This window comes from Mixophyes fleayi, chromosome 3, assembly GCF_038048845.1.
Source record: "Mixophyes fleayi isolate aMixFle1 chromosome 3, aMixFle1.hap1, whole genome shotgun sequence".
NCBI lineage: Eukaryota > Metazoa > Chordata > Amphibia > Anura > Limnodynastidae > Mixophyes > Mixophyes fleayi.
The window spans coordinates 283,868,909-283,890,284 of NC_134404.1; the positions used below are offsets into that span (position 1 = coordinate 283,868,909).

Consider the following 21,376-nt stretch of genomic DNA (forward strand, 5'->3'; position numbering starts at 1 on the left):
CCTTGATTAGCTAGATGCTGACATTATGTACTTTGCTGAGTATTATGTGGCTAGGTATACATTGTTATGTCTGCTGTAGCCCCCCCCCCCCTCCCCTCACACACACACACACATTCCCTTTTATTTCTGTACTCCTCCCCCCTTAACCACAAACGTTCTAATTAAAAAAAAATAAAAAATGAAGATGACCAATCACAACAGCCAGAAACTACACGAGAATCCAGCAGGGATTCTTTTGTAGAGGCCTCCTACACCTAGTACATATACAGCACAATGTGCTCAGTACCCTACTGGCAGTCCATTGTGTAGGCTGGCTGAAGCAGGCATGTACACAATGGAGGTGTCAAAATAAATCAATAACTGAAAATTCTGCCTCCCCATTAACAGTGTGGGATTGGTATAAACATTTGCTAGGGGCCAATTCACTGTCCAAATAGGATCCCATCACGAACAAACAGGGGAGTATGAGGTCAGCAGAAGGAGAGACCATTGGCCTTAAAATGTATCGGAGCAAAAGTCAGGCATACATAAAGGAAAACGTATGTTCATGCTATGTTTATGCAGCCTCCTTTGTAAAGTGCAGAGCCAGATTGGACCAGGATATGAGGTCACTTGAATATGAGGAATTGGAGGTGACATTCTTCCTAACATGGTCTGTCTACACGAGCCATCCAAGCTTTTATATTACATAGCACTACAATTATTTACGATGGTTGTCAGGTCTACAGCTTTATGCAGGAAATGTGGGTGACAAAAGGTCCCAATTGCAATTAATTTGAAAAAAAGTTCTGCATATTTTGGGTAACCCATATAATAATGCACCTAAAATGTTTGTATTCTCTCTATATTCTCTTGTAATCTCCTTGAAGGACTTGCTCATCAGCATCACACCACATTTTTAAACACACTATTTGACCAACTTTAAATCAAATATTCTGTAACATGAAATGTCTTAAAGTTCATTATCTAATTTCTTTATTAATCACTATTTATATAGTGCCTACATATTACACAGTGCTTTACAGGGAATATTCAATTATGCACATCAGTTCCTTGCCCAGTCTATATTCCTTACTACATATATACACACACACTTGAACTTTGTTTCATGCAGGAGGTGCGTAGAGACCATCTTCATCCGCCAAAAAATTGACAGGCGCCTCACAACACTAGTCTGTGCTGTTAACATTTACATGTTGACTTAGCCACTCAGACGTCAAGCTTGCCTACATAAGAAACCCAAAAATTGGCTGCGCTGAAAGAGAATGCGGCTTTTGACATTCTAATACCGATTGTTAACAGGTTGTTATATTCGGCTCACTTATGTAATAAATATCTTTGTGTAACAAGTTGTGTATAATGAATATAAAACAAATGACATGACTCCCTACTATACACCAGCTGATAGATGTACATCTCACATCCCAAAAGGCAGACTACAGAACATGTTACTTTATCACTCTTGGTTGCTTCTTTATAAAAGGTCAAACTGTCCTAGACATTGAAGCATAACTAACAGTCTGTTATAAAGCATTGCTAGGGGTGTTGTATTCACACATTAAAGAAGCTGCCCAGAAAGTATGTAAACCAAGGAAATCAGTCAGTGACCATGAAACACCACATATCGTATTAAACACATGAAATGCTCACAAGTCGTGTTACATTTAAGATTTTGGAAGTGTAACAAGAAAAGCTTAGAAATAAGAGCAGCAGATAACTATTTCAATTACGCTGTCATTTTAAGTGAGTTGTCTAATTTGACAATTATAATCTTTTTAATTTGCAGTACCACTGTGCACACGGATATTTCCTCCTCTGGGTTTCAAAGATTTTGGTCTGCTTTCCGAAAGGTACACCCAAGTACTTGCATGGCATAGCCGATTCAGATGTCCCATGCAAGCCATTACTAATAGATCCGTGCTGATATGCATCCAACAGTAGCTGAAATAGAATGTAGATTAAGCAAGCATTGGATCGATTAGAGATGAAGAGGGGAGTGATTTGGGCTTCTAGTAACTCCTCAGAGTTGCAGTTACAATATACACTGTAATTGTCATTTGTATTTCTACAATGGATATAAACAGTCTATACACATCGACACCGTATGCATGTGTGATCTAAAGTCAAAAACGAAGATAAATCATGTCAGACATTTAAAGTTACCTTGCAACCAGCAAAGTTCAAGTCAAGAACAAATAGACAATTTTTAGGAAGTGGAAATAAAAAACCGGCAATACCCCTATTGCATAAGTGTGCACATCCTAAACTATTAATTTGTGGAAGCAGTTTTTGTTTTAATTATAGCAAGTCATTTTGAATAATTCTATCAACTTAGCACACCTGGGGGTAAATGTATCAAATAGTGATTTTTTTGCATATTGCTGATATCTGGCGACTGATTGGTAAATTTAAAGCGGCAATGGCTTTAAAGACAAAACTCTCCTTTAAAGCTATTGCCGCTTTAAATTTACCATGCAAAGTTGCCGGATAGTGACGATTTGCAAAAAAAAAATAAAAAAATCACTATTTGATTCATTCACCGGCTTTGGACTTTGTAATTCTATCCCTGCAAAAAAGTTCAAGGTCCATCAAATTGCAAAGTGATCTCCTGTGCACAGCTCTGTGTAGGTCATTCCACAGGTTTCATAATATTATTATTATTAATTTTTATTTATAAGGCGCCACAAGGTGCCCGCAGCGCCGAATGGATAGAATGGAGGTCTGGGCTCTGACTGGGTCATACCAAGACATTGATCTTCCTTGCCCGAAGCCATTACTTTGTTGACTTGGATGTTATGTTGGAAGGTGAATTCCTCTTCATCTTCAACTTTCTGACAGAAGCCATCAAGCTTTGTGACAAAATAGCTTGATCTTTGGAACTATTAATTATGCCCTCTACACCGACTGGAGTACCTGTCCCAACTGAACAGAGGCAGGCCTAAAGCATAAAACTACAGACGCATTATGAAATTATGCGCACACTTAAACACCTGCAATGCATATATAACTTTTTTCCAAAAATTTGCTTTTCACTTGAAATTTGTTGGTTGCAAGGTCACATTAAGAAGGTAGAAAAAAAAGTCTGACACAATATATCCTAATTTCAGGCTTTACATTCCAAACATCTGCAAATTCAATAGGGATGTGTAGACATTTTATATCCACTGTAAGTTGTACAAAACTAACAAAGGTAATACTTATCACATGTAATATACATACATACATACATATATATACACACACATATACATATACATATATATATATATGTGTATTTATTTTACACACACATATATACACACCACATCTTTATTACCACTAAATAAAGTCCCTGAATTAACAATACAAAAATTAAATTACATTTGGTAGATTATGGATTAATTTATTCCCAGGAGGAGGTTTATGACCATTCGGTGCTTCAGTATATAATACAGATCGACAAACATTTTTTCTTGAGGTACTTACTGCTTTCTCCAAAAGGTTAAGTGTCGGTAAGTGCAAGGCTCTTGTATGAGACGATTTCCAATCCACAGGCATTACATTGCCATAGTTGTCAGTCAAAGCATTCCAAATTCTATGGTGGGTGGTGGGAGAAAAGAGAACACAAAACATGTTCTGCATTAATATATATTCTATAAATATAGATGAAAGATTTTTTTTTAAAAAAATTATATATAGATAGAGCATGGTAAAGCAAAATACATTAAATAAATATCTGTCAGGTTTACACAAAATGATGGAGCCTCAGAAGACCAGATGCAGATTAGGATCACACTGGCATTTTGTGCCCATATTTAAAATGCTGCACTTAATACTCAATACTTAATAAATGGCCACAAAGTATTGGCTGCATTTTGTGCCAATTACAATGTTCCAGCATATAAAGTGATAAAACACAGCACCCATGCAACGCTAAAAAGATTTTATTTGACCTCAGATCAGACAATATTATCAGTGATGACTAAACAGCAGTCTGAAAACACACGCTGAGCCATATTTGTGAAGTATCAGTGTAAAAGTAGTGTGGAAAGTAAACTGTAGATCACAGCAGAAGCTTGGCTGAAAGGCGGTGCTCTGGCGAGGTATCATCATTGCAAACGATTGCTGAAGTCTGCACTGCAGGGAAACAATTACATCACTGGGAGAAACAGATGACACTCAGCAATTTCAGCAAATGCCTTCTCAGCTTGGATGCAGCAAACAGCACCCATTTCAGGCTGGTACACAATGAGTCAATGCACTTTCTAGGCAACAAACCCATGTTTCACCTTATCTCATTGCTAGTACTGCCAACTTGACCGCAAATAAACACGAGAACATGTCCTTGAATAACTTCATATTCAGAATCCACTTTATAACAAATGGCTTGCATACATTTAGAGCCTCCAGAATTTTAATTAGGCCTCTTACTCTGTAATATTTTCCATCTCCGTGCAGATTGGTGTGGTTATATATTTCATTTTAAAAACAAAAAAGGATGAGCTATTCTCTCTACTGGAACACAAAGTAACCTTACAGGATAAATTAATCATAATGCCTTTAGAATGGCGATTTTAAAAACAGGCACATACTGTTTTGAGAATGGCCCAAATATTTTTCACAAAGTCTGCTGCCTTAGTTTTTATGATTGCAATTTGCATATACTTCAGAATGCATGAAGAGTGATCAGATGAATTGCAATTCATTTCAAAGTCCCTCTTTGCCAGGACAATGAACTTTATCCCAAAAACAACATTTCAACTGCATTTCAGCCCTGCAGGGTTCTCGGAATTTGCTGGCGCTATATAAATAAATGTTGATGATGATCACGTCAGTGATTCTCTCGTTAACACAGGTGAGAGTGTTGACGAGTACAAGGCTGGAGATCACTGTCATGCTGATTGAGTTGGAATGACAGACTGGAAGCTTTATAAAGAGGGTGGTGCTTGAAATCATTGCTCTTCCTCTGTTAACCATGGTTAGCTGCAAGGAAACACATGCAGTCATTGCTTTGCATAAAAAGGGCTTCACAGGCAAGGATATTGCTGCTAGTAAGATTGCACCTAAATCAACCATTTATCGGATCAACAAGAACTTCAAGGAGAGAGGTTCAATAGTTGTGAAGAAGGCTTCAAGGATCCCAAGAACGTCCAGCAAGTGCCAGGACCGTCTTCTGAAGTTGATACAGCTGTGGGATTGGGTCACCACCAGTGCAGAGCTTGCTCAGAAATGACAGCAGGCAAATGTGACTGCATCTGCACGCACAGTGAGGCGAAGACGTTTGGAGGATAGCCTGGTGTCAAGAAGGCCAGCAAATAAGCCATTTCTCTCCAGTGAAAACATCAGGGACAGACTGATATTCTGCAAAAGGTGCAGGGATTGGACTGCCGAGGACTGGGATAAAGTTATTTTTTCCTGATGAATTCCCTTTCACATTGTTTGGGGCATCTGGAAAAACGCTTGTCTGGAGAAGGAAAGGTGAGCGCTACCATCAGTCCTGTGTCATGCCAACAGTAAAGCATCCTGAGACCATTCATGTGTGGGGTTGCTTCTCAGTTAAGGGAGTGGGCTCACTCACAATTTTGCCTAAGAACACAGCCATGAATAAAGAATGGTACCAAAACATCCTCCAAGAGCAACTTCTCCCAACCATCCAAGAACAGTTTGGTGATGAACAATGCCTTTTCCAGCATGATAGTTATCTCTTTTTGCCTTATGGCAAGGTGCTCCAAGTGGCTCGGAGATCAAAACATCAAATTTTGAGTCCATGGCCAAGAAACTCCCCAGACCTTAATCCCACTGAGAACTTGCGGCCAATCCTCAAGAGGCGGGTGGACAAACAAAAACCCACAAATTCTGACAAACTCCAAGCATTGATTAGGCAGGAGTTTACATGTTGCTCGGTACGGGAGAGTCACGTAGTCTGTACCATGGGGTCCATGTCTTGAGAAATTTGGGAAGGGTTTCATTAAGGAGGGCTGTGATATATTCCATGGACAAAATGTGCCACAATCTATTTATTAGTTCTAGTTTGGTAGGAGGGAGCGAGACTTTTCTTATGTTTTCACATACACAATAGCATTAATTGTAATGGATGATTTTATTCACCTGTACACGTTTCGTCAAGTTAAAGAAGCACACCTTTGTTTCACCGATTTCTAATTTGTCAGATCCCTCCCTCATAGGTGTTGCTTAATTAAAAATAAAAAAAATAAATAAAAAAATTGGAGGTTCATGAAAGGTTTTAATTGCAATATCCTGAATATACATTTGTTCAACATGCTAGGGACTCACTCACAGAAGATGCCTTGATGCTGGCAGGTGAGCTTATCTAAATATAGCTATTTTGCACAAATTCCTTCTATTTAAGAGAATGCTGACAGTGATTTATATATTGTTTTTTAGCACCAGACTGAATTTTCATTTTGCGGTAACAACTATATTACTTTGAAACGCCATAAAACACAATCACAGCTGCAGCACGTCTCAGACATATCATGGTTTCCAAAATCAGCTTGATGGTTGCTCAATCGTCTTAAGGACCATCATGAAGCCCACAATCTATTCCTAATGATTGTGAACATTTTGTAGAGTACCTCTTCTACACCATTTGATATAGTACATTTTAGATTATATAAGCATACATATAGCCACTGTATGTACTGTATATTCATTAAGATATAAAAACTAGACAAACCTGTTGATCTGGCTGTGCAGTGTGATCGTTGAATAACCGAAGGCATCAGCAAAAATGGGTGTTAGGGTATTTCCACACCACAGCCAAATTGCTGTGCACACTGATCTGAACATAGTAAGAGTGACCTGAAATTATTTAGCTGGTGCAAAATTACATATGGATTCTCAGCTTCATATTTTGTCACTAGCTTCCCTATAAAAAGGTCATTTATTTTATATCAGGCATTACTGCTCCTAACTCAAGGCCTTTGAATGGATATTAAAATAAATAAAAATAAGCAATTCCAAAACCTGTTCTTGGGTCTCCAACAGATGGGATCATATTCATGTCCTACTAGGAGGACAGCTATAAACTATGCGCTGCTGGCCAGCACCAAAGAAACTTTGCAGACCACTGCGATAAAATAAAATAAAATAAAAAAAGATTTTTAAAAGGCACATGTTAATAAATAGCAGATCATACACACATCTCACCCCTCTTACAGACATTAGACCCCCTCCAGATTATAACCTCTCTCTAGCCACATCTTCATCCCTTTCCACAGGAACTGGGTACCATGGCTCTAATTTTTTTTTAGAGGCCATGGCAACCTGCACCCAGGATTTGTCACATCCTGTTATACGTTACCACAGAAAGTATTCTCTTACTAGAGTGCCATTTACACCAGTTACTGACTCCTGCCACTAACTTCTGCTCATAGTTACTAACCATAAGGTAAAGATCAAGTGACAGCCCTGTAATTGGCCCATCAACAGTGCCCAATGGTTTGAGGAGCATGAAATGGATGCTATCTATATGTCATGGCATTCTGAATCACCAGATCTGAACCCAAACCCAAAATATCCCATAAATGCTTGAGAACAACACCAAAAGACAGCATTTTCCACCAGCATCAACCAGACATTAGTTGAGTGACAGTCTCATACAAGAACGGTGCTTGATCCCTTTTGCATAGGTCGATTCAATGACACTGCACAAACATGCCATATGTGGTGGCTCAATTCCTTATTAAGTGACTTTGTACTGCCATTTCCATTTTTATATATTATAAATAAGGAGTGATCAAATTGTTGTAGAATGCAGTGAAATCTAGAAGCCAGCAGGATGTTTAAGGAGCTAGAGAAGATGTAATTCCATTAACATAAATAGAAGAGACTCTCAAAGGCTAGGCACCAACATTATAACAAACAAAAAAAACTTGGGACTATCTGGCTTACGAGAATTTGACACAGCCTGTTCTACATCTCTAATTGACAGATCTCATTAAAATGATTTAATATATTTGTTTGCCTTCTAACTACTTTTAGATGTTTGCGTTACTAAAAAGTTGGCACACACTTGTTAAAGCTGTAAACCTTTGACTTCATTACTTATGGTGGCATGCCCCAAATATTGTGTAGTGGTAGTCCAGAGAGCAACAGTTATAGAAGATTCTATGTGTAAAATGGACTATTACAATTAATATACTCCTAGATATAAAAATGTTGGAGACTGCAGAGTATATAGGTAGTTAACGATCATCTGCATTAACTAGACTTTGCAAAGTGAAAATCTGTAAATGTTTTAACATGGCTGATGAATTGACAGCCCTCCAACACTGGGTAGTATTCCTCACTTGTTAAGTCCTCTCAGTTATGAATTTATATTGCATGCCAGGCAGATCATACATTATTCATCAATCTCCTTTCCCACCAAAAACTTTGAAAGCAGCAATTTATAGATGATAAAAGACCAGAAACCTGCTGTTACGATCTCTAATCAGCTGCTGGACCCATTGGTCGGAACGGTCAGTAAAATGGTCACATTTTGGATTTTCCTCCGAATTTTCAGGGAACAAGCTTTGTCTGGCAATAGAATTGAAATATAAATACTTTGGTATATAGCTTGATCCTAACCTTTCATTTGGTTTTCATGTAGAAACAAAGAAGCTCATGTAGAGGTGGATGCATACGTAAAGATCCACCTCCAGAAGATTGTTAATGGTTCCTAAACTCAATAAGCGATCTTGATGCTCTGCCTTCTCGAACTGGGTTTCCTATTTCTGAAACAACCTACCAGGGCCACTTATATCTGCCACCTAAATTAGAGCTTTCAAGACTTTGTATTTCAGCTTTAAGAATTGTGTTTGTTATTAGAACGCTTAAGGTTTGTTTTCTGCAAGGAGGATTAGTATTTATAAGTGGTAATGGTGTAGTTAGCAGTACAGAAACAATATTAATAGAAAAGTGCCTAATTTAAAGGCAATGGTTGCAAAGATCATGTACCTCAAATAGGTTAAATCAATGATAACTGCAAACCCAAACGTTGCATTTTAATAGTGATGCATAACAATCTCAGAGAAAACACAGTAATCAAGGATAGCTGCAAACAGTTCTGTCAGCAGCTTGGTGCACCAAAACACAGGGAAAACAGCATTGCAGCAACTAGGAACACACACTAAAGAAAGAAATAGCATTTCTACAAGGTTACGAATCAGAAGAGAGGGGTTTAAAGAGCTCATTCTTACAGTAAACACTTTGGTTAATGAACAGGTTTCAAAGCTCTTTTCAAATTACCTATGCTTTAATGAGAGTTGTCTTTCAATGTCTGTGTGTACAAGCTCTAAAATTCCTTAAATTGGCAGTCTAGAAAAGTCTCCAGTTACCAAAACCTTAAAGCAGACATTCCACCATTGTGGGGTAGTCTTAATTGTTGAAGCCTTGCGTCAACTCCATCATATATGGAATGGATAGCCTGCACTGTTGCACAACTCCACAAAATGCACCAACAGGAGGGATCTAAGGAATCATTTAACAAAATTTGTCTCTGGGTCACAAAATAAAATTTACACAGCAGAACAGGCCAGGACCCCCCAACAGTGCTTTCATCATCACCTATTTCCACCAACCCTGCTTTAATAGTTGGTAAGATTTTCTGCAATTGTAGAGTGGACTGTAACTGCAGCACTGTTTTCATGCAGACATGTTTTAAAGCTGCACTACTACTGAGTAAGATGGTGGTTCTCTTCTCTAAGTCAGAACCCTGGGGGCTGCTGCATGCCCCCGTTTTTTTCTCCATTGCTCTGGACTGCAATACAGAAGGAGGCAAATCAATTACGCTAACCTTTAAATGTCATGGAAACTAGACCCAACACATATACAACATACTAGTGGTATACAAAAAAGTCGTGCATGTCATATTCAACTATATTCACACAACTTATTGTGTGCACTTTCAAATCCATAATAGCAAAACAGCTATTCTGTTGAACGAGTTGTCTTTATTCCTCAGTTGTACTGTACAAATCACACATTCCCTAAAAGAGTTGCAATCTTTCTCCAGCCAGAAGGTTTTTGGTAGGCATAGGAATAATCACCAACACTAGACAGAGTGAAAAATACACCTTACTCAAGACTCCCTTCACCAAAGCCTCAGGGGAACCTTTTCCCCAGGACCCACAGAACCAGGGTTGTGTGACGCTGCGGAGCAAGAAGCGTCAATCATGTTGACTGCAGCTTATTATTGGTCCTCATACTTAAACCCTCACTCCACAGCCATTATAAAGTGTTGAACAAAAATAACAAATGGGTATCTGGAAGAGCAGATTTAAAAATAAAAATCAATCTGCATCTAGCTTTGCTGATAAACTTGGAAAAAAACAAAAACCAAATGGTGGAAAAAATTAAATAGAACTCCAAAGTCTAATGCTTCAAAACCACTCCTTTCATTTATGAAGCTAAATAAATTAGCTTAATTTAGGTCGTAAATCATGAATGAGACAATCCGTACTTTGCAAAGAACGTCCCCAATTTGCGTAACTTCTCCCATCGTACCAACATTTCCACTGCTACAGAAGCCACCATACTTGACCAGAAAATCCAGATGTTCAACATTACAAGAGCAGACTGCAGATAACTACTTTTTTTAAAAAAAAAAAAAATAGCCTTTATGTTATACTATTTGTCTTATGATGCTGAGACTTACCACAATCATATTACATTACTGGTATTAAGATGTTGTGACATAGCACCAATGTCACACTAGTGGTATAATGACACGACAGTGTCCCTAATGGCGTTTGACACAGTACCGTGTCACCCTAGTGACAGTATGTAGCATTGTGTCACCCCAGTGACATTATGACGTATCATTTATATAGCACCAGCAAATTCTGTAGCACTTTACAATATGGAACAAACAGTAATAAAACAATAAACAAAGAGAAGTGGGCTTTGCTTACAATCTATGGGACAATAGGAGTTTGATACATGAGGTTAAGCAAAGGTAAAAAAAAATGCTTAGTGGGCTTTATTATCCAGCCACACAGCAATATTGGTACAAGGGTTGTTGTCTTGTGTGAACTGTGTAAATAGGGCATTATGAAACTATGACTCAGCACAGTGTAACACTAGTGGCATTAGGACACTGATGTAGCACTGTGTCATGCCAGCGGCAGGGCGGCACCACGGCGCAGCATGCCAGTCCCATCGGCGGCAGGGCGACACCACGGCGCAGCAAGCCAGTCCCACCGGCGGCAGGGCGACACCACGGCGCAGCATGCCAGTCCCACCGGCGGCAGGGTGACACCACGGCGCAGCATGCCAGTCCCACCGGCGGCAGGGCGACACCACGGCGCAGCATGCCAGTCCCACCGGCGGCAGGGCGACACCACGGCGCAGCATGCCAGTCCCACCGGCGCCAGGGCGACACCACGGCGCAGCATGCCAGTCCCACCGGCGGCAGGGCGACACCACGGCGCAGCATGCCAGTCCCACCGGCGGCAGGGCGACACCACGACGCAGCATGCCAGTCCCACCGGCGCCAGGGCGACACCACGGCGCAGCATGCCAGTCCCACCGGCGCCAGGGCGACACCACGGCGCAGCATGCCAGTCCCACCGGCGCCAGGGCGACACCACGGCGCAGCATGCCAGTCCCACCGGCGCCAGGGCGACACCACGGCGCAGCATGCCAGTCCCACCGGCGCCAGGGCGACACCACGGCGCAGCATGCCAGTCCCACCGGCGCCAGGGCGACACCACGGCGCAGCATGCCAGTCCCACCGGCGCCAGGGCGACACCACGGCGCAGCATGCCAGTCCCACCGGCGCCAGGGCGACACCATGACATAGTAACGTGTCTCACTGCTTTTACTATGATTTAAAAATACTGTCACACTAATTGCATACATGTCAAAGGAACTAATACCGTTGCACTGAGTCATATACTCTGCAAATATACGGAATATAAGTAACATTGAGCGAGGGCACATGCACTTTGGTACAGCTCCTAATTTGGGATACCCCTGGCTCACCCTATTAAATTTGCCCCAGCCACACTCACTCATCATCTTTCATGATGCCCTCCTCGGTGATGGGCCTGACAGGAGCGATGTGTCCGGTGTCGGTGCTGTAGTTGCGGAAACACACGGTCAGCTTCTCGTCGAAGTCGTTGACCAGATCTTCCATGGACTTGAATCCTCCCATCAGCTCCACCGAGAAGCCGTTGTCCAGCTCGGCCAGGTCCTCTAGAGAGGTTATCCCCCCCTGGAAGGGATCTGCTCCCGGAGGGGACGTGGCGGATGAGTTGGAATTCACCTTGTCCAAGCGGCTACTTGTCCCGGGGGAGGCGGACGGAGGTCGGAACTCATAAAAGTCCTGCCAGTCCTCATCAAACTGGGCGAGCGGTGCCGCCATCTCCATACCAGGGTCCCGGGCAGTGTCCGGTACAGGGGGCGCTCCCAGTACCCCCCCACTCGCTCGTCTGTAGCCCCTGGACGCGCGCACCCGACACACCCCTCGGCTCTCCGGGGGCGCGCCGCTGCTCCTCTCACTCTCGTCTCGGTTAATTCTCCGAAGCACACAAGTTACTGCTTGTGTTTATATTGTGGACGTCACACTTTCACGTCCCTGCAGGGTCCAAACCTTCAATGAAGGGGGAGTGGGAGGAGTTAATGTCACGTGACGCAGTTACAGCACATGCCGGTGTCCATTTTCGTTTCTGGCAACTTACGTCATGCGCCGTATTTACTAATCTACAACTGGGCTATCACGTGACCAGGAGTGACATCTCTCTGTTCTCCAGCCTGGCTTTGGAAACTGGTCTCCTCATCTGCCATTACACACATGAAATACTCATGTTGTACAGAATACGAGTAGCTTATTAAAAAACAGTACCCCGTGATTGCTAAAATGCTTAGTTGTTACTAATCATTTATGCATCGTGCATGTGAATTAATGACACTGCAGTCTTACAGCATTTGTTTTTTTATTAGGAATATATTTATATTATCTAATTTATATTTTAGGACATTGTGTAATCTACCCTAGGCCTTGTACTCTCTGGCATTTGATTTGCGTTTAAAACGCAAGTGTAAACAGATGATATACTATTTCTAACTAGCAGGGGAGGGCTGGCAAATTTTATGGGTTATGTGTGCTATACTAGCATTAAATGCAAGTAAACACATTTTTTAATGCCAGCGTGTATCACACCATAAGGTTGCCAGCTAAATCTGACCCATGCTTTTGCTGGGTATTTTCTTAATTGCAATATATTGAGCTGAATGAACTAATTAAATTTAAAAGCATTAATGGATAGATTCATGACAGGTTATTACAATCGGAAAATATCGGAAAATTATTATGTATTACAACATTTAAATTCAGTTAGGATAGCAGGTATGAAGCTGTATACTTGAATCTGAAATGCAGTTGCATATACTAGTTTGCTAGTATTAAATGGCTCATCTTTCTACCGTATCCCATTCCTACCTTCAAACATGTTATCCTTTCTACCTGAACTAAATGATCCTGATCTTAACCTTTACAAGGCATCATATGTAAGATTCTATTCCTGGTATGTCCAGCAGCCAGGGACAGGCTGGGCTAGGGGCCATCCGTCCCCCGGACCAGTCCAATAAGTGGGCTACCATGGGCTGGGTCACTGAACCACCTGCATTTTTTCCTTTAAAATGTTCCTAATAGGCTGCTGAGTCGAGTCTTGCCGTGGGACTAAACTTTTCCAGCCCCCCTGCCAGCAGCAGAAGCAGAAATACTAGGGTTTGCCCACTACGGGGCTCAGAGGCACCAAAATACAGCCAAGGTCCCTGCTCTGCTTTCAAAAGTGCAGAGTGGAGGACCCTTCTGAGCTGGTGCATGCGCTATACCAAACAGAGTGGGGTCCTGGCAGGCTATAGCGTTTCACAGGGCCCCTACCCAGATTTTACTATGGGGCCCAGAGATAAACAAAACACAATGTAAGGTGCGCCAAGGGGATAAGCCAGTGGGTTCCCAAACTTTTGCAGTTCGCGGCACCCTTAGATTCTCCATAATTTTTTTAAGGCACCCCTCCAAAATAATTACTGAGCAGTCCTGTTTTAGAAGTAGTTGGGTCAAAAAATTGTAATAAGTATTTAGGTCAGGACAGAAATACTTATTTAGTTGTATGCAAAAATGCCCACTCTGCCCCCAGACATTCTGCCCCCTCTGCATCCAGACACTCTGCCCTCTCTCACGCTGTCCCCCTCCTCTGCCACGCTGTCCCCCCCCTCTCACGCTGTCCCCCTCCTCTCTCATGCTGTGTCCCCCTCCACTGCCCCTGTCACGCTGTGTCCCCCTTCTCTGTCACGCTGTCCCCCTCTGCCGTGCGCCAGCCATAGAACAAAAAAACAACACAAAAACTTACCAATCCGCGCGGTGCCTGCGTGAGAGAGGAGGATGCTGGGTCCCGGCGCCTCGCGGATTGGTAAGTTTTTGTGTTGTTTGTTTTTTCAATGGCTGGCCCGCGGCACCCCTGTGACAGCGCTGCAGCACCCCTGGGAGCCGCGGCGCACATTTTGGGAACCGCCGGGATAAGCTTAAAAAGAGCCTGAATAAATATGGCGGATTCCGTCTTATAATAAAACCATACCAGAGATGCCTGTTCTGCCCCTGTCCTTCAGTGTGCACATTTTTAAAAGCTTTTAAACTTTTAAAAGCTGTATTCCTCTGCCTAGCAGGCATGATCTAAAAAATGTGATCAAAAGCAAGTGTAGTTTGCATGACATTCACTGATGGGACAATTCATTTAGCCACAAGGTTCAGTAGTAATTCTGCGGCTCTGTTTCTGCGCGCATTACCAGCAATTACAGTAACTCTGTGTGAAATACAAGCAAAAATAAGGAAAAATCCTTAACTACTGTGGAGGGCTTACCTGTCCGGGGCCGTCGTCGTCCCTCGGGCGGCGGTTCCCTCGGTTCAGCCGGGACGGTGAGCCAATCAGGGCTCACCTCCCGGCCATTTCAAAAAGAAGAATGGCGGCGGGCCAATCCGGACCCGCCCTGTCGTCACGTGGCGTGGCGTCGATGCTATGTGACGACGTTAGCGCGGCGCCGACTATTTAAGTCGGCGCGCGCGCCGCCATGTTCAGTTCGTCGGCGGAGAGAGAAGGAAGAGGACGTGTCGCGGAGAGCTGCGGGATCAAGAACAGAAGAGAAGACAGCGGAGACCAGCAGTGGCGGCAGAGAGCCCTTGTTAGGGCTAAGAGCGCCTCTGCTGCCTGAAGACCGGCGTGATCAAGACAAGAAGCCGGCGGCAGAGCGTGGAAGCAGTGGCAGACGGGGAAGGAGTCCAGGAGAAGCTCCCCGAAGACAGCACCAGGTAAGGCCCTTGCCAGGCAACTCCTCTCCCGGGCCCACGCCCGCAGCACACTAAATAAAGTCGGGCACTAGGCCCGTGGGCACAGTAAATTAGGGGCACAAGGCCAGGGACCTGGGCACTAGGCCCCTTACTATTTAGTGGGCCAGTAGGCCATAATTTTGGTAAAGGGGACAAGCCCCTGTTAGTTAAGACAGGGGGCGTAGAGCCCCAGGTGTACAAGGGCACAAGGCCCTTAGGTAGTTAGTGGCTTAGAGGCCATAGGAAGGCCACAGGGCCTGGTGAGGGGCTGGTAGCCCATAGGCTATAAAGGGCACAAGGCCCTAGTAGATAGTTAGGGAGGCCACAGGCCTCGGTAGGCAGGGGCTAGGACCCCTAGGTAGCAGGGCACAAGGCCCTAGTTAGTGGGCTCAGAGCCCTGAGGTAGAGAGGGGGCTGAGGCCCATTAATCAGAGTACAAGGCTCTGTGTATCTGGGCAGAGGCCCCTGGTGTGAAGGGCAGAAGGCCCTGGTGGTGATGAGGTAGAGGCGTGGGAGCCTCGTGAATGTAGGCGCGGTCCTGTGTGAGGTGAGCACACGGTGTTAGGAGGTACAGTAGAGCGGAGGCTCCTGTGGTGCTGTAGCAACCGGCTGGTTGGCTAACAGCGGTGTGCTCTGGTAAGTAGCTTACAAAGTACTGTATATTGTATTCTGTCTGTGCGGCGGGTATTGTTGAATTACAGTATTTTGGGTGTGCTACGTAGTTGTGTCCAGGGCAAGATGTCAGGCCCCCATTAAAGGTAGGCTCTTGTTCCTGTGGTTTCCTGTGCTAACCCGTGCTGTGGGGACAATTGTAGTTACCAGCATACACATAGTCAGGGGAGAACACACGTAGTTTTCCTGTCCCTTAGGTCCCCGGGGTCACACTGGTACCCAGAGGGGGTGGCTGAGTGAGTTGGTGGCAGTGCAGCACACCTTGAGGCAGTTCCAGGGGCGGCCGTGGTTCTGATCAAGGGTCCTCAAGGCCGGTTCCGTGCAGGTGGACCTGTGGTTCCGGACGTAGGGACACGTGTGAGATACCCGAGTACAGGCTGTCGGGCGGTTCAGTTCGATCGGCTGTTCCGTTCGGCAGTCGGCCCGCGGGTTAGTGTGCTGTTCTACTGAGCCTCAGCCGGGCTTAAAGAACCGGTCCTTAGGGTCTGTGGGTGACCCCATAGCAAGAAGGCAGCTTCTTGGTACGACCTGGGTGAGGGGTTAGGAACCGCCCTCCGGTTTAGTTCGTGAACACCGGCTGGTGTTCCCCGTAGTGTGTAAGTGAGCAGTTCCGTTAGTGCACCACACCTAGTTAGTCATAGTGGTTTGACTTAGTTGCGTTGCCGACCATTAGAACGTTGTTAGGGTCGGGTCGCTGTTGTAGTCAGTCCAGTTTTGTGGGTGCCATCTTAGTCTCACTGAGAGCGTAGAGGGAGGCTGTGTGTTCTTGTCATCCGCAGGAGTCGGGAAGGCGCAGAGGGACCGGATCGGAAGTGGGAGTGTCCCGGTGTTACCTGCGGGCGTCCGGAGAAACGCCAATCAGGGACCGAGGTAGGATCCAGTCATCCATGCAGATCGTGGTAAATTCGGAGGTATTAGGAGTTAGTCGCCCTGTGAGGCACATCTCCGTTTAGGGACCTTACACTACAACATCACGTGAAAACATAGTTGCAAGGTGTCTATGGAAACTAATTGAATCGGCCCTTAAGACCATGAGCTCACATTGGAAAGTGTGAGTACTACAGTGACAGCCTGCTTTCAAGTATCTCATTTCCTGAACGCTATTTATGAATCTTACTAATAACTTTTTAGAAAGCAACTATGATTTCAGGTTTTGTACGTTCTGTCGGACAATAGTGTTCATTTATGCAGCAGAAACAATGTAGCCAGTGTTATATTTAATTATGTGCACATGCATCTCTTTGTCCACCTAGAGCATTATTATGTACAAGGCCACATTCTGCTGTTTGGAACAGTCTCTGTAAAATTGTTCTGTGTGACATTTGCAAGACTATGGGTCTAGATGGCAGTACACAGGATGGAATGGTTAAAAATACCACTTCATAATTCCATCTACATTAGGACCACACATTTAATCATTTCAACTTTTACAAGCTTCCTTGAGGAACCATAGATACAGTGTTATAAATGTTGGTCATTTTCTGATGGATTATTACATGCGTTTGTATAGTTTCTCAGCAGTTTGTACTGTAATACACTGCCACCTAGTGGATTTTTTTCAATTTATATTATTTATGAGCCTGAACAAGCCAAAACAAGTCAAATCAACTAGCAATGAATGCATTTGGGTAATGTTTATGCTATTCAGTAATAAAGAATATAAACAATATGAAACAATAAAACAAACAAAGAACACACATACTATCATTTTAATTCTACAGAAACAACAGTAATAACCAAAACTAGTAAATATCAGACCTAGAAATACACTTGACAATTACAACTCATAATCACGTAGACTATTGAATTAACGCCAGGCAGAACACTATGGGCTTGATTCATTTTCATTAAGGAACGTAAATGCCAATACCTGGCATCAATTGCGTAAAATTACACAGCACATGCCCAGAAACGGATTATACGCCAGTGAACACAAGTACATCCAAAGCTTTCAATGTAAATGTCGCTCCTGACAGCCTGCGATTTCAGGAGCACAACGGGGGAGGGTGGGGGCTTATGCATGTAGTCAATGTACAGTAAAGGTGGGCACAGGCAGCAGCATCCGATAAAACTTTGGGCTTCTCTAAGCCACAGGGCAGGTGTAAGTGCGGAGTGATAGTGATGACAGTCTTGTATGCAATGCTGGAACATGTGTTCACACAGTCAACAGCAATTGTAAAAATGCATTTTTTTTACAGTGGTTTCTGTGCATTTTGCTATTGTTGTACATACTCTTCATTGTGTTGTGCCTCTCTCAATACGACAAGTGCCATATAAGGAGGGCGTACCTGCACCCGTGTTCAACAAGAGATGTTTCTTCATATCTGCTTGTAGTTGAATACGGATGTACGTATGCCCAAATTACATGCATTGTTTTTTAAACACATAATATGTTCACTTTGCGTGCCTTAATGAAAACCTAAACTTCCATATTATTCAGTGTCATGAGAGAAAGACTACAATGCTCACTTTGGGCCTTATTTACAGTTAGGAATAAATCCAGCTTGAAAGTGAAAATTTTGCACCTTGGCAAATCAAGGTGTATTGCAGAGAGGGTGAAGTTAAAATGTGTGGAGAGCTTCAATGGGGTGGGGGGGGGGTGCATCTAAATTGCAGAGTAAAAATAAAGCTGCCCAATATGTGTGTGCTACTTTCAAAAGCAGACAGTATTTTCTCCGCATTCAGAAAAGGGAAACAATAGCATTTGTATCCCTTACATTGCAACATGGTGCGTCCACGTACAAATTTGCACCCTTTGTTTTTCTCATAACCCAAAATGAAGCACTTTAAGGGGTATATTTACTAAACTGCGGGTTTGAAAAAGTGGAGATGTTGCCTATAGCAACCAATCAGATTCTAGCTGTCATTTTGTAGAATGCACTATATAAATGAAAGCTAGGATCTGATTGGTTGCTATAGGCAACATCTCCACTTTTCCAAACCCGCAGTTTAGTAAATCTAGCCCTAAGTCTAAGATGAAAATCTATGCAATTTGGGGAATACTACATTCAAGGAGGAGGCTTGGAAGAGTTTGACACTAGGGAGGGTAAAGAACTGGGGGTGAGCGAGTATCTAATAAGGTGATGATCCGAAAGGGGGAAAGGAGTGTTAAGGAAATCAGAAACTGAGCATAGTCTAGAGAAAACAAGATCAAGACAGTGGCCATCATGATGAGTAGCGGATTCAATCCACTGGGAGAGGTCAAGTGTGGAGGTTAGAGAGAGTAGTTTGGAAGCAGCATTGGAACGTGGATTAGAAATAGGGATGTTGAAATCACTCATGATGATGGTGGGGATATCAGAGGATAAGAAGTGACGAAGCCACGCAGAGAAGTGTTCAAGAAATTGTTGGTGTGGACCAGGGGGGCGATAGATGACAGCAACACGCATAGAGAACGGGTTTAAAAATCCTAACAGCATGTACTTCAAAAGATGTGAACGTGTGTGATGAGACATTTGGTAGAACTGTGAACATGCACTGTGGGGAGAGAAGTAGTCCAACCCTTCCTCCTTGTCCGTCTCCCGGTCTGGGGGTGTGGGCAGGGCCGGTGCTAGCCTCCATGGCGCCCTAGGCATTTTTACAAAATCGGCGCCCCAGCCCCCCCCCCCCCGCAACAATCGGCGCCCTCCTCCCCCCTCACCCCGTCTTTCCTTACCTCACCACCGCCGTCTCTCTGCTCCGTCTCCTCCCCTCCACTCACTGACACTAGTGAGTGGAGGGGAGGAGACGGAGCAGAGAGGCGGCGGTGGTGAGCAATAGCCTCTTCCCCCCTCCCCCGTGCATGTGAATGCTGTGCGGCGGCCGTGACAGGTATGGTCAGTCTTCTTGTTGTGAAGCTTGTAGCCAGAGAGAGATGGAAATATCAGGGGTAGAATATGGTTTTTCAAATGAATACTGACTGTTGTCCTTGCAAATCGCGTCATTTTGACAGCAAGTTGCCGTTTGCGGGATACTTGCCTGTTCTATCGGAAGTCCAGGAGATCTAACCGAATTGCGGGAGTCTCCCGGACATTCAGGGAGAGTTGTCAAGTATGATATCATATACGGGTATATGATTGCTCTTTTATAGTATAAAGTAAATAGAAACCTGATTATTTTTGATATAGTGTATGAATATCCGGTGAGGAACATACTACGCTATTTGGTTTATCCTCTGAGTTACAGTACATTGCTGGATCTGCTTTGGGGACATGGGAAGATGTTAAGAAGGATTACTGCTCATCCTATCAACTAATACATCAGATAAGCCTAATATTTTTAAACTTTTGGTACCAGTCTATTGTGGCACCATCATATATCTATATTGGTTTAAAAAGATTTACACTATGTGTTGTGCTTCTTTCTTCTTCTTTTAACACTTGCAGATAGGTGTTATAAGAAAAGAAGCTGTCTACTATAGAAGGAAATAAGTATTTACCATGATTGTTGGATTTTATATCACGAATTGTGTTTTTACCTAGTGTCTTTTACTTATTTATATTTCTTATCAAATTAATATTTAAATTTAATAAATAGCATAAAAAGTATCAAGACATTAAATTATGATATTATTATTTATTTGCATGCAATAAATAAACATATTATCCACCGTAAAAAGCCCCAAAACTAAATAATTAGTATTCATACTGAATAAAAAGCCACTCTTCTCCCTAGGCTCAGCTACACATTAATGCTGGGGTGGTTTGGGGTCTAATAATTTAAATTATCCCATAGGCACCACCACCACCCCACCAATAAATGAATATCTCCTGCACACTATTAATTTAATAGCCTTCGTCCCCATCTAAATTACATTTGAACCCCCTTCCCACACTGTGGGGAGGGAGGGGGTGTTCTTCTCTTGCTGCCTGCACATGTGACATAGCTCACATGTCATGTGGTACATGCCCCATGTGTGATGAGGTAAGCAGAGTAGGAAAGGAGGGGAGAAACAGATCATTATGATACGTAGCCACAAGCGATAGGATGGCTGTATATATCAGGGTACATTCCCTAATTTTTATGGTGTGAACAATAGATGGTTTAAGTTTTAAGTTGCTTAATGATGGGCTTTATAGATGCTTTGTAGCTCTTTACTGGTCATCTTTTCTCAATTATTTGTTCTCGCCAAAACAACCACCCTCACCTTTTTCATGACACCTGTCACGGCTAAAAAAAAAAAATGAGGCCTACTTACTGGTATTTGCACTGCTAAACAAGGAGGCGCAGAGTCTAAAAGGGCCTCTGGTCTTTACCAGGGACCCCTGCAAGCGAGTTTGGAGTTAGCTGCAGAAGACACGCAGGTCACGGCCCTCCTAGTTAGCCACCAGTGAAGTAATAGGTGAATAAGCGTAGTCAAGCAATCTGAGGTCAGGACGTATGAGCAGAAAGGTACAACAGGGTTAGACAAGAGCG

General features: G+C 43.3%; 1 protein-coding gene across 2 annotated transcripts in view; it reads right to left on the reverse strand.

Moving 5' to 3' along the window:
* The window catches only part of FEZ2 (fasciculation and elongation protein zeta 2), a 38,739-nt gene extending 26,147 nt beyond the window's left edge, over nucleotides 1-12,592 (reverse strand). For both annotated transcript variants that reach the window (XM_075203716.1, XM_075203715.1), the window contains exons 1-2: nucleotides 11,997-12,592; nucleotides 3,466-3,574 (exon numbers count right to left, since the gene is read on the reverse strand). In XM_075203716.1, the coding sequence (XP_075059817.1) occupies nucleotides 3,466-3,574; nucleotides 11,997-12,355 (468 nt within the window). In that variant the 5' untranslated portion in view covers nucleotides 12,356-12,592. The remainder of the gene's footprint in view (nucleotides 1-3,465; nucleotides 3,575-11,996) is intronic.
* Nucleotides 12,593-21,376: the final 8,784 nt, after the last annotated feature.